Source organism: Peromyscus maniculatus, chromosome 16 (assembly GCF_049852395.1).
Source record: "Peromyscus maniculatus bairdii isolate BWxNUB_F1_BW_parent chromosome 16, HU_Pman_BW_mat_3.1, whole genome shotgun sequence".
NCBI classification, from domain to species: domain Eukaryota; kingdom Metazoa; phylum Chordata; class Mammalia; order Rodentia; family Cricetidae; genus Peromyscus; species Peromyscus maniculatus.
In genome coordinates this window covers 20,379,608-20,393,194 of record NC_134867.1, presented here as the reverse complement: position 1 = coordinate 20,393,194, position 13,587 = coordinate 20,379,608, and the positions used below count along the sequence as shown (strand labels likewise).

General features: G+C 45.0%; 1 protein-coding gene across 4 annotated transcripts in view; it reads right to left on the bottom strand.

Annotated features, from left to right (window-relative positions):
* Nt5dc1 (5'-nucleotidase domain containing 1) overlaps positions 1–4,341 on the bottom strand; it is a 115,366-nt gene extending 111,025 nt beyond the window's left edge. Inside the window, exon 1 of one of the 4 annotated variants that reach the window (XM_016002803.3) lies at positions 4,150–4,341. In XM_016002803.3, the coding sequence (XP_015858289.2) occupies positions 4,150–4,242 (93 nt within the window). In that variant the 5' untranslated portion in view covers positions 4,243–4,341. The remainder of the gene's footprint in view (positions 1–4,149) is intronic. The other 3 variants (XM_016002802.3, XM_076552443.1, XM_076552442.1) reach the window with 3 other exon arrangements.
* Positions 4,342–13,587: the final 9,246 nt, after the last annotated feature.

Genomic DNA, 13,587 nt, shown 5'->3' with positions numbered 1-13,587 from the left:
TCTGATCTGTCTGTGCAAAGAATAAAGCACAAAGGAGGCGGGAAGCCTTTGGAAGCCAGCACAGGTTAAACCAAAGCTCTCATTGTTCACAGACCTGATTTCTCAACAGCTTTTTTTTTTTTTTAAATTAAAATACCCATATTTAATAAGCAGCTTGATGCTGGGGAGAGGACTCAGTGGGCGAAGTGCCTGCTGCGTAAGCGTGGGGACCTGAGTTCAAATCCCCAGCACCCACGTAAAATCTGGGCATGACACCCATTTGTAACTGGAGCACTGGGGGTCAGAGAAAGCGGTTCTCCAGAACTTGTTGGTTGGCTGAATCTGTGAGCCAAGTGCAGTGATTCATCACCACCTAGCAGACAGGGCAGAGCTGGTGAACCCAGGGACATGGAGAACCAGGCAGGTGTAGGCACCGAGGGGCCTGTACTCGGCAGTAGCTGGGGTGGTGGGGGCTGGGTGCTCGGACATGAGAATGGAGGAAACAAAGACTTCTGTCAAAGAGAGCTGCTCTCTGTCTAAATGCTGATTCAAAACACCGAGTGTGACTCCCGTCTAGTGCAGTGTGACCCTCATCCAGGTCACACTATTTATCAACAGTTCTACATCACGGAGGTGATTCAGAATGGGTGCTGCCTCCTAAAGTCACTAGACTCTCAGAGAGAGGCCCTGGTGGGTTCTTATGATTCATCCCCCCCCCCTTTTAAAGTAGGATCTCACTATGTAGCCCTGGCTGGCCTGAAGCTAGACAGACCCACCAGCCTCTGCCTCTCTAATACCGGGATTAAGAAGCATGTGCTCCACCAGGCTCAGCCCCTGCAGGATTCTTGAAGCCTGGGAACCACAGACATACAAGTTGAAAAATTTTTTTAAAATGTACTGAGTCACAGCAAGGTTCAAAGTAACCACTCCGAGCAGTGACAGTGTATCTGTGGCGATCCTGCCTGCAGGGTCGACTGCCAGCCTGGGGTTAACAGACGTAAGGCTTAGAGAAGTACTTGGCACACAGGCAAATTCAACGGAAGCATTTGCTATTGCCATCGGTCCTGTGTTAACTATAAACCAACACCATGACTGACTGTAACACCTGCCCGTTTCCACTGTATAAATATGCCTATCCTGCCAGCCACCAACACAGGTTTGGCTTCCACTAGAATCTGCCAAATAAAGAGTGACAAATTAAATCCAAATGTTAGATTAATAGCAAATAGGTTTTTTTTTTTTTCCTGATAACCATGTTCCATGTAATAGTTGGGGTGTTCATAAAAACCAGGAATGCTTCCGTAATTTGAAATTCAAATTGAACTGTGTGCTCTGTGTTTTAATTTGCTCAACCTGGCAACCCTATGATCCTGCTGTGTTGGAAAATGAGGCAATGTCCCGAAATGGGAAGGTTTCAAATTAGTTCAGATTTCCAGCTTACAAAAGTGAATTAGAAGACCTGGAGAGACAGAGCTGCTCTTGGTTAACTCTGGAAAGATTGGTGTGTGGCTACTCCTTCAGATGGGGCACAGTCTCAGTGTCAGACACCCCATTCTCCCAAAACTGGTGAGTGGGTGTCACCTGACCTTTCAGTCCGCAAGCCCAAAGGACACAGGTGTCAAGCGTCATGTCCTCTGGGATGCTGTCCCTGCAGCCCTGGGAGAAGGGACACATACAGATGCACATTTGCAAAATCCCATGCACTCGTTAAATGCCGCACCGAGAACATCCCCGAGTCCTCTCCAAGCCTCTGCGGTTCCCACTTTCTGAACACCTACCTCTGCTGTTCCCTGCATGCCCCTTTCACCTGCCACCTTCCAGTTCCAACTCCACGTGGACACCTTGCCCTAGGCCTCTCCTCTGCAGTTTAAGAGTGCCTGGGCGTGAGACATGAGAACTCAAGCCTCAGTATCATGCGTGCGGAGGGACCCAACGATATCAGGATTTGCTAAGGACTTAACCGTTTTGTGCCCTGTGGTTAGGGATTCTCCAGAGGGGCTGTGATGCTGCTCCAGCTAATCTTGTCAACTTGGATCTTGAAACCACCTAGGAGACAGACCTCTATGGCTGTCTTTGAGGGTGTTTCCACAGAGATTTTGCTGGGGAGGTACAACCTACTCTGAATGAAGACTGAATGAAAGTGGAATAAAAAGCCGGTAGAGGGGTTGGGAGATGGCTCAGTAGCTACAGCACTTGGCATACAAACACCTGTAACCTTAGCATAGAGTGGCAGAGACAGGATTCCTCAGAGCTCCTCAGCCAGCCAGCCTAGCTGAAAAAATGAGCTAGGCTCCAGGTTCAGTGAAGAGACTCTGTTATAAAAAATAAACTGGAGGGATTGGAAAAAAAGGCTTGGTGGGTAGAGGTGCTTGCAGCCAAGTCTGACAACCCGAGTTCAATTCCCAGATCCCCCATGGTGGAAGGAGATAACACATCATGTACGCGCGCGTACACACACACACACACACACACACACACACACACACACACACACCCTGCCAGCAGAGCACCAACATTTCTCTCTCTGCTTGCTGACTGATGATACAATGTGACCAGCTGCCTCAGTTTCCTGCTGCTCTGCCCTCATGGCCAGGATGGACTGAAACCCTAGAAACAGTGAACCAAATTAAATCCTTCCTTAAGTTGCTTCTTGTCAGGGGTTTGGTCACAGCAATCAGAAAAGTAACTAAGACAAGTTCAACTTATCCACATAAGCAGACTCCATATTAAAATCGTGGCTATGTGAATCCATAATCCCAAGGGGGGGGGAGGGGAACGCAGGGACAGACATCTCCAAAGGGCTTGCTGGCCAGCCAGTCTAGCCGAAGTGGGGATTTCCATGTTCACGGAGTCACTGTCTCAAAAGGTAAGGTGGAGAGCAGGAGAGGAAGACACATGACATTGACCTTTGACTTCCACGTGTGTAGGCCACCTACACATACACGCATATCACCCCCCCCACACTCCCACACACACACATATCAAAACAGAAAAAAGTGACTGTGTCATACTCAGTTACTAAAGTCCTTTGCCTCCAACCACATCATAATTTACCGAGCCCAAGGTGCTCAGTGCTAACTCGCGGGACACAGAAAACACTGTCCATCAACCTGATGCTAAGAAGACTGGGCTCCTGGGGGAGGGTTCCAAAGAGCACCCGGGAAATGTTAAAACCTTCTGCTGGGCGGTGGTGGCGCACGCCTTTAATCCCAGCACTCGGGAGGCAGAGCCAGGTGGATTTCCGTGAGTTCAAGGCCAGCCTGGGCTACCGAGTGAGTTCCAGGAAAGGCGCAAAGCTACACAAGGAAACCCTGTCTCGAAAAACAAACAAAAAAACCCTTCCGGTGAGTGTTTGGTGAGGTTAAATTTTCAGGAAAACTGGAGGTGGTGACATGATACAGTTCACAGGTGGGAAGGGAAGGGCTGGGGGTGGCTTCATAAGGAAACGGTATTTAACCTGAGACCCCTGCATGAAGAAGAGAGACACCGTGAAGTGGGGCCTCCAGCACAGGCAGCGGCATGCAGCAAGACAGCAAAGACTGCCCTCCACTACGAGGATGGAAAAGAACTTTACACCACCTTTCTGCTCACAGGCTGCTGCCCGCCCCCTCCCGTGAGTGGTTCATTTCTGTGTCCCTAACTAAGTCCCTGGTGACAACCAGATTCCGTTGAGATTACAACTTTATTTAAAATGCACAGAGCAAGTAGTAGGGTGCACAATAAACGCTCGTTTTTCTTCTCTTGATAAAGACCAAAGTAGGGCTAAGACTTGAATGACTTTTCGGACGGTGTTTCTCACAATATTGTTACGCAGCCTCTTCCCTAATTGCAGTGCTTAAACTCTGACAGGTGATTATTCGGCCGTGCAAAAGGAAAGGTGCAGCCACGTTTTCCAGAAGTGGCCGTACCCAATCAGCGGGTGCCCAGAGGAATTGGAAAGAAATACCGGGGCCTAGGGTCAGCAAATGACACCCAAAGCCCCCGGCCCAGTCTTTCCAGTGCCCTAGAAGCCGGTTCCCGTGCTCCATCGGGTGCTATCTTCTGCCCCAGGTTTCCTCCTCTGTCCCCGCCGGGCCCCACCAACACACTTCCGCCCAGCGCCCGGGGGAACCTACGACGCTGCGCAGCCGCCGTGGAGGCGGTGCGCTCGGTGCTGCCCGCGCCACTCACCCGGGCACTCTCGGGCAGGTTATAGCGGCACAGGGTGTGGTCAAGGTCGAAGCCCACCACGTCGCAGGCGGCCAGGGAGAAGTGCTGAGCCATGGCTGCGCAGCCCAGGGTGCCGAGACCGGAAGGCTGGTAGAGCGCGCCGGGAGGAATCACCAAGACAAGCCAGGCTCGCAGGAAGGAGGCGGGGCAGGGCGGGGCCTGACGACCTAGGGCGGGGCCTCACGGGGCGGGGCCTCACTGGACTTAGCCGGGCCTGGCGGGTGGGGCGTGGTCTGGGAGGGCGGGGCCGGCCGAGTGGGGCGGGGCCTGGGCTCTGGCGGCGGGAGGGCGGCCCGCCTGGAACGCGGCAGTTCTGCAGGCTCCTGAAGGCCACCTCCCTGGCTTGCTTTCCCTCTGCAGTGAGTACTGCCAGAGCTGAAGTATCCGCCCAGGACCCTGCTAGCAAATGTTTCCCTGTTTAAGATTACACTCAGAATTAGTCGGAACTCCCGATCGTCTTCCAGGCGCCACACAACTAAGCGATCCTAGTGAAACCTCATCCTTTATTCTTGAGTGTAGAATAGAATAGTGTGAAATGGAGAAAACGTTATGCACAAATAGCTGTTGGACCCCTTTAGCATCTAGTTTGATAGCGTTTTGTTTGTTTGTTTGTTTGTTTCTGTTCTTTTGGTTTTGTTTTTTTTTTTTCTATGTGGTCTGTGTGTCGAGTCCTTTTTTTTTTTTTACTAAGAATAAGATGTGAAAGGCAGTCCTTGCACCATTTCATCACTTGGAATTTGTTAGAAAATATATTAGACATTATCAAGGACCACCTTGCCAAAAGACACTAAGGCCGGTGGTTATTTGATGTCCTGCTTTGAACTGAGCTTTTCTACGAAGACATCAAAAACCTTATAGATGAATGGGGTATGCTACACAAGACAACCTTTTGCAAGCAGGAAGCACAGAGTGATCTGACTGACAATTTGTTCGATTAAGGACTATAGATATCTACTATTTTAGATGGAGAATAGCTAATCCAGTTGGGACAAAGGATGCCAGAGACATTTAGCTTTTCCAGCCTCTGTATGTGAAAAACTAGTATATTAAGATGTCTACCTCACAGCCCTTCATTTAAAAGAGAAAATACATATCTATTATCCTTATACTGTTGCTCTAAATTTAAAAGAACGCTTTGTTTAATGAGAAAGAACAATCAATATGACATAATGATACAACCGATTGAGAATTACATTTAACCCCCATAGATACTCTTAGGAGGTGAATAGACCAACCAAGGGATTAATTTAGTCTAATAGATAGTGCAGTTGGTTAGGATGCTTATAACACCAAGTGGACTCATTTGAAAACTAATTATTAACTTTTCTGCCATAATGAGCCTCAAACAAATTAGGACTAGGAACAGAATAAAACGCTCTAGAAAATCAAGCAGTTCACAAGTAAGAGCATCAGGACCACTGAGAGCCTCCATTCCTGTGAAGAAAAGGGGGGTTGTTCTGTATCACACTGACACAGGAAAAGTGGGGGCTGGAGGTCCTTCTGTAGAACAGAGGCATCCTAGCTTCAGGTAGGCTTTAACTCAGGAGTTAGGGTGCCGCAAGGTCACAGTCAAACAAAACTTCTACTGAATTAATAGCTCTGGGTTCTTATTTCTCAAATTCAAAGAAAGGAGCTGGGAGGGGAGGTTTAGGAGGGAGTTTGTTCTAGGGTTGTAGATGGGAGTTTTAAAGAAAGGAAGAAGACAGAGCTCCCATGTCACTGGAGAGGGTCCCAGGGATGGAGCACCGCCAAGCTGCTACTCTAGGGAATTTTCACAGGACTGATGGCAGAGGCTGGAGGAGGCCTGGGAAGGCAGGCTGCTCCGTCCATTTGACCCACTCTCGACCTGCCCAGGTGCTGCTCAGCTGGAATCGTGTCATCCTTTATAGTGCCACCACTGCTCATCTGCAGAGTACGGAGAACAGAGCAGGAACCAGGGGCTCCTTGTGTATTCCTGGCCTCTGTCTGCTACAAAAGCAAAGTGGTTTTTTGTTTGTTTGTTTGTTTGTTTTGTTTTGTTTTTTGTTTTTTACATCTGGCTAGGGACAAAAATCTTTGAGGTCTTTGCTGGACTAGTTTCTATTCCTTGTTCTTACCAACACACAATCCCTCCTGAGTTAATACTGGAAGCACTGAGCTCCATATGCTTCTCTGAATCTTCAATGGAAGGTCTACCAAATCTGACATCTATTCCAGTTTAAACTTGATGGTGTGTGTGTGTGTGTGTGTGTGTGTGTGTGTGTGTGTGTGTGTGAGAGAGAGAGGGGGGGGGAGTTTGGGGGGTATGTGTGTTAATACGCACTTTAGAGATTCTCTTAATGTGGTCAGTATACCAGCATTCATGGTCAGGAGTGTTCAGAGGTTGGTTTCTTCATGACTTAGCAGAAGCTTCCCTGTACAAACTCCCCTGGATGTTCTGAACCAGGGTCAGGAAATTCTTTAAGGGAGGAGAGGGAACATAAATCATTCTTCAAGAAAAAGATCCCCCATCTGTAACCAGGTGGCTCCAAGCTGGAACTGGCCATCAGACGTGTTCAGCAACAATCCGATCCTTGCTGATCAACCAGCATTTTATGTCTCATATTTCTCATGGCTACTCAGAGAGTCCTTATGCTGTTGCCTAGATTATTTCACTTGGTGGAGAAGTTTGCTAGTTAATCAGTTTCCCCATTGAAGATTGTATTCTTGAGCCCCGCCCACCTTTTGCTGTCCGCCGTCCCAGACCTCATCTCAGCTCCTCCAAGAACGTGTTTCCTTCCTTTTCTTCCATTGCCTACAGAACACTGAGCTTAAATACCAATGCCCTGGCTCATAAAGCTTATTGTTTTTAAATAAAGAGAGGCCCTCTTCTCACACATTCAACTTCAATACAAATAACACGGATTGCCTGTTATCGGCTAAAAGCTGAATCTGCTTAAATATTGTAATAGTTACTGTCTCCCATTGCAGTGATAAAAGCAACGTCTCAAGCCCACAGCTGGAGGGCACAGTACCAGCAGCGGGGAAGCTGTGGCCGCAGAATAGATCTAGCTGGGGTGGCAGGAGAGAGGCAGCTGGTGACATTTCATGGGCAGTACAGAAGCAGAAAGAGATGGATGTTTGTGTGTAGCTCTTCCTTTTTTTCTTGTCCAGGACCATAGTCTGTGGGGTGGTACGATGCACATCCAGGGAAATGCCCTCTGTCTCATTGAAACCTCTCTGGAAACAGCCTGAAGACCAGCCCACAGGTTCATCTCCTAGGTGATCCTTGATCCTGTCATGTTGTCAATGGAGATTAACCGTCACATACATGAATTGTTTCTTTGAAGAACATGTTGAATAATGGTGTGAGTTGTGTCCTTTCCAAGTCATTCCTTGGAGCCATATCCTGTAACGTGGTTGTGTTTAGAGACAGGGCTTATAGGGAGGTGATTTTGTTGAGTAAGGTCATAAGGTCATGAGGCTGGGTCCCCCATCAGACAGGCTTATTGTCCTGCAATAATATGGAGCGACATCAGAGAGCTCAAGCACAGAAGAAAGGTCATATGAGAATCTAATCAGGACCAGGCTGCAAGCCAAGGAGATAGGCTTCTGTGGAAACCAGGTCCTGTGGCTCCATGGTCTTAGCCATCGCCTACAGAACTATGAGGAAATACTCCATTGTTAGGAGCCTCCTACTATGTGGTTTTCCAAAGACAGCCTAATTAGACTAAGGCAGTCAATAATGAGATTGGTCTCTAATCAATATTGATGTGTTAAGTATAATGAGCATTGTTGGCCATTTCAAAGATCCATAAGAAAAACGGGTTTTATGTCCTTTGTCAATTTTTTTTTTTACAAATTTCGATACTTTAAAAAGCACTCCATTTACTGAGTTCTGTAACTACAGTGACATAATAATTTAGAAATCAGAAATAGTTTGTAATATTGCTTACAAGTGAATTTTATCATGAAAACTCATTCCTCTTCTCTCTCTTCCTAATACTGTCTTGCTATGTCAAGCTGGTCTCAAATGATTAATCCTCTTGTTTAATTCCAAGTGCTGGAATTACGGGCCTGGAATAAAAACTTCACACCCCACCTAGCCTTTTAATAATAGTATTACTTGGCCATTGTGATCTATGGCTTTCACTTACTTACCAGTATTTACCTAAATAATAACTCTGATTAATTAGCTTAGGTTTTAGGTTGTGAGACAACTCATTAAATGACCACCTATGAGTTTACAACTTTCTCTTAACATATAAATTGCAAACATAATTTGTGCAAATATTCTTTTACACAGAGAGGTGCATGGTCTTTATTTCATTAGTTTAGAATGTACTTCTTTCTCAGTACTCCTAGCTAAGCATTGGAACATTCAACATTTTATATGCCCTACGCTAACCCACTTATTCTCTGCCATACATAGCTTGATTAAATTGTATTAACAAACTTTATTCAGAAAGAATGATAAAATTTGCAACTACTTAATCTTTATGGCATCGCAATACTAGCTATTCAGCTAAGAAAAAGCATTCTTGTAATACCGGGCAAGACCTTTAGGTGGCAGTAGCTCTACATGGGACCATTTTCCGTTTTGTTTGTGCTCTTTAGATCTTTACATTTCTTAATTAAAAACCATTTAATCTTGGGGACTCTGGTTCTGATATTGCAACAAAAAGAGAAACTTAGAAATTTCACTGAGGATTTTGTGTTTGTGCTTACTTTTGATGGTGGTGTTTAAAATGTGAAATGAGCCTATCTTGAGGAGAGAGATAAAACATTAAAAGACAGAACTGTGTTTCAAAAGGATCCCAAAGGGTGAAGCGATTGATTGAAAGGCAAACATTAAGTTTTACTTGTAGGTTCAAGTGACCAGCTTTAACACCATAGTGCAGAATCTTGATTCACTAGCAGGCAAGTTAGAGAAGACATATCAATGAACTCAAAGTAAACTCGGTGTATTTTGAACAGACGGCAACTTCACAATCTGCACCTGGCTCCTACGGAACTGTATATACCCTGGTAATAATTTGTTGCTGTTGGCCGGGCTGGCCATGAGTAGCAATCCCTGGTGTGTAAACCATAAAACACCTCGAGTCATGGTATTACCAGAAAAAAGAAAGTCCAAGTTTAATACAACGCAGGAGAGCACCTCATGCGTGCTGCTCCGCACTCAGCCGTCGGCTGTACCTCTCCACAGTTAGAGCAAGCCCGCCATGCTGGAAACACAGAGGTAGAAGGGAGGAAAGGAAAACTCGTTGATGGGATTGCTACTGCAGGCCAGTACTCTCAGACGCCCGACCACTTTCCTCTTTGTCAAGCGCACTGTGGAAAGCCACCTCCTCTTAGATTTCCCCAAACAAAGATCAAATTCTCCCTGCTCTGGGCTCCCCAGCTCCTATGGAAGGGCCTGTTGCTTCCCATGTGGGGAAACCCTTGCATGGGCAGTGTAGCACTCACCAAAAAGCTTACTCATGTTTTCTAGCCTGCTCCCCCGAGACTGTATTACCAGATCGAATGTTTCATCCCTAATTATATTTGTCCCAAATATTCCATAGGGCAAATTAGCACTAAAAATTACCTATTCTGTTATTTCCATTGAAATTCTTCTTTTGTGCTATTATTTGCTGAATCTGGCAACTCCAGCCCATTTCACAATCAAGTTTTCGGCAGAGAAGTCTTTTTTTTTTTCTTTTTTAATTTTTAAGATTTATTGTTAATTATGTGCCTGTGTATGTATCTTCATGTGGGTATGTATATGTAAGTGCAGATGCTCTTGGAGACCAGAAGAGAACATCGGGTCCCTGGAGCTGGAGTTATGTATTTGCTTATGAACTGTTCAATGTGGGTGCTAAGAACTGAACCTGGGTCTTTTGGAAAAGCAGCAAGTGCTCTTAACCCGTTCCCCCATGAGCCACCTCTCCAGACCCTATGGTGTGTGTGTGTGTGTGTGTGTGTGTGTGTGTGTGTGTGTGTGTGTGTGTGTGTGTGACAGGATGCATGTGGAGGTTGGGAAACAGCTCTTTGGAGTGTCTCACCTTTGCTTGGTTTTCAAGGGTTGAACTCAGGTCACCAGCCTTGATTGGCAAGTGCCAATCTTGTCAGGCCCCCAAAAACTTTTTTAACATTTACTTTCATTTGCAAAGTTCAGAATTTAAAATCAAATGTGCTTTAGTTTTTTTTTTTTAATAAACTGAATTGTTTTATATATTGGAACCTTAACCTTTATGGGTTCATAATGTGACTGTAATTGAAGACACCGCCTTTGAGGAGGTGGTTGGGCTAAAATGAGGTCATAGGGCGGCCTCAAATCCAGTCCGGTTGGTATCCCTATAAGATGAAATTTAGGATATGAAGAGACACATGCATGCACAGGAAAGGATTACATGAAGACACTTCAGGAAAAGAAGGCAACGTTAAATAAGGAGACAGAGGGAAAGTGACATCTGACTGCTAAGTTGGCCTCCAAAGACACAGGACATAACAACACTTTGACTCACAGACTCCAGAACCCTTAGAAACATGTTTCATTTTAAAGTTGCCTCATCTGTGGTATTTAAGCCTGGCTAAACAATACAGCTTTCAAGACTGTTCTTCGGCTCTAAGAGTCGAGTCCATTCTGAAACACAAAACCAAAAATCATCACTCTTTTCTGTTACAGGAAATCTCCCTTTGAGGGAGAGGCTGAGAAGACACTATTGCTGTTTTCTGAATGGTACAAAGAACTCACTGAATTCTTTAATATTATATGCTATGGGAGCAAACTATAAACAAAATAGAATGGCAACACACCAGGCCCTCTTGTGTAAGATTGGCATTCCCAAGGGCTTGTGGGAGATTTGTGAGATGGTCTTGGAGTCGTCTGATGAGTCTTTTGGTGGTAACAGTAGCAAATAAAATGTGAGAGACCGAGATGGTTCTTAGATCATGGCTCTACATTCCTCTTCTTCCACTCACGTCTGGATTTAAAAAATTTAAGTGTTTAAGTGAGTTGAAGTTTAGAGTCTTCAAGAGTAACCAAAAATAAACATATTTTAAAAATCTTTTCTAACTTGGTTTCTTGTGACTCAGTCTTGAGTCTGTAGCTTCTCATCTCCCAACCTTCTGAGCAGGAAGTTCAGTCTCATAACTTAAGTGACTGAATGCATGATAGGAGAATGAGCCACAATAACGCATCAAGCTTTCATGTATAATGAAATGTTTGTTTTTACCAACATTTTCAAGCATTACCCCTGTCTTTGCCTACTCTGAGCACATGAATGGATCCCACCTACCATGTTAGCTAGAGTTGAGAAGTGAGTTCCTCTCAGAGCTGCCACATCTAAGAGGAAAACTGAACGGCTGTCTTGAGGACGTGACTGAACACACCGGTTCTAAAATGCCATAAGCCATGTCGAATGCTTATGGCTCACAATCAGCATGCATGGTCTCCTGAAACAAAACAGAAATGCTGTGTGATGCTCTGTAACGTTCATTTCCAACTCCCTCCTCCCTAAGAAACTGCTGGGGAGTTTAGTTATGGGAAGAGGAGGTTCTTAGGTACAATGTTCTCTTCTGCAAGATTTAGTGGATTTTAAGGGTTTTCGCCCCATCACTGTGAAATTCTCACTTCTCAAATCACTTCTGATTTATGAAGATTTGCATAAAATTCACATTGAACTGGGATTTGCATCATTTTTCACAGGTGGGCTTCCCTTACCAAGTGTTCTGAAAAAAGACATGGCTGTGGGTGGTATATTTGAAAGTGATCCCACAAATCAGCAAGAACTCAAGGGAGAGGGGAAAATGACAGTGAATACAATATAATCTAATTATATATTAATATAAGGTTAACATCAAGGCCACTGTAGCTAGCAATGGTTCAATACTTCTAGGATGCACCATGAAACACAGAAGGGCCTCAGAACCAGCACTAGGAAGAGGAAAGGCTGAATATTTATCTACTAGCTTCTTTTCTGTCTTGTCTGAGAGTTACCTACACACCAGCTTCTTAGGCTGTAAATGACCTTGGGTTCCTTTGGCTTCAGAGTTAGCTCCTGGGTACCAGGAATAAGGGACCTCTCAGAGATCAATTGAAGTAGGCTATTGCCAGTGTGCTGTGAATCTGAACTTACATGTCAGAACTATGCCTTAAATCAGAACTGGCCTGAAAAGCTGAGGATAGGGTACCAGCACCATCTGGTATAACAGCAATTTTTGTAAACCTTAATCACCTCAACGTCGTTTGCAAAAATTTATTTCACTAAAAATTTATCTGGGATTGGTGTCTCCATCTGTTGGTCAGTCTGTTTGCAACCCACTTTTCATCCCATCTCCTCTTTCTGTCCATCTGTGATCTGCTGTGTGTTCTCTTTCCAAATAAAAAGTAATAAAACTTAATGGGAGATACCACAAATGCTTTAGCCCACTGCTTTCCAAATGTGTTTGCATTGTGGGTACATAGAAACTGGTAGTGTTTATTTAGTATGGTGGGGCAAATAGATAACCTGGCCCAGCTAGGTGGGGCAACCAAGGCTCATGAACTTCTCGTCATCCTGTTTAGACCCAGGAAAGGGTCGATAAGTATCTTATCATAAATATAATTGAGTATTGACAGGACACACTGTTTGAAAACTCTACCGAACCCATTGTTTATTTTTCTTTCCTTTTTAATTGCTATTGAATTCTTGAGTTCTAACTTCTGAGTTCAAATGAGCACATGTTTACTGCATCTCTACTATGTCCAGGACATGTAAGACTTACTAGAATATAATGGCAGACAACATGGCAGCTTCCCTAGATGAGCCTGTAGTTCGAGGATGAAATGCTGCCTGATTTCACAAACCCAATAAAACCCTGCATGTGAAATACAGAGAAAAAGAGGCCGTGAAGCTGCCTCGGTGGATGAAATCCCAGCCAGTCAAGCATGAGGACCCATGTTCAGATCTCCAGCCCCCACATAAAAAGCCAAGCATGGTGCCTGTAACCCCAACACCAGGGAGACAGAGACAGATGGGTCCCTGACGCTCCCTAGCTAGCTAGTCTAGCCAGTCAGTGAACTCCCAAGTTCAGTGAAAGATGGAGAGAGGAAGATGTTGTGGAATTTTTGTTTAACCAGGCAAAGCTGTGTTACATTTGTTCATGCTGCATTTGTTAACAGTGTAAAGATGGTGTTGCATTTGCGTTAATTTTAAATAAAATTAACCTGGGCTCAGAGAGGCAGGGTTAGCATCTGGTTGACAGGAAATAGCAGGGAGGAGCTTTTTGTGGATTTTTTTTTAAGTTGGGGCGGTGTGGAAGAGAGTGGTTTCCAGACTCCAACAGAGAGAAAGTTAACCAGTTGCTACTCTAACTCCCTAAGCGTGTAAGTTTCCACCCTAGCCTTTGAATCTCCAGGTTTATTAGAACTATAGAGATTTAGTTGGAACGACCTTTAGTGGCAGCAACAGAGCCATT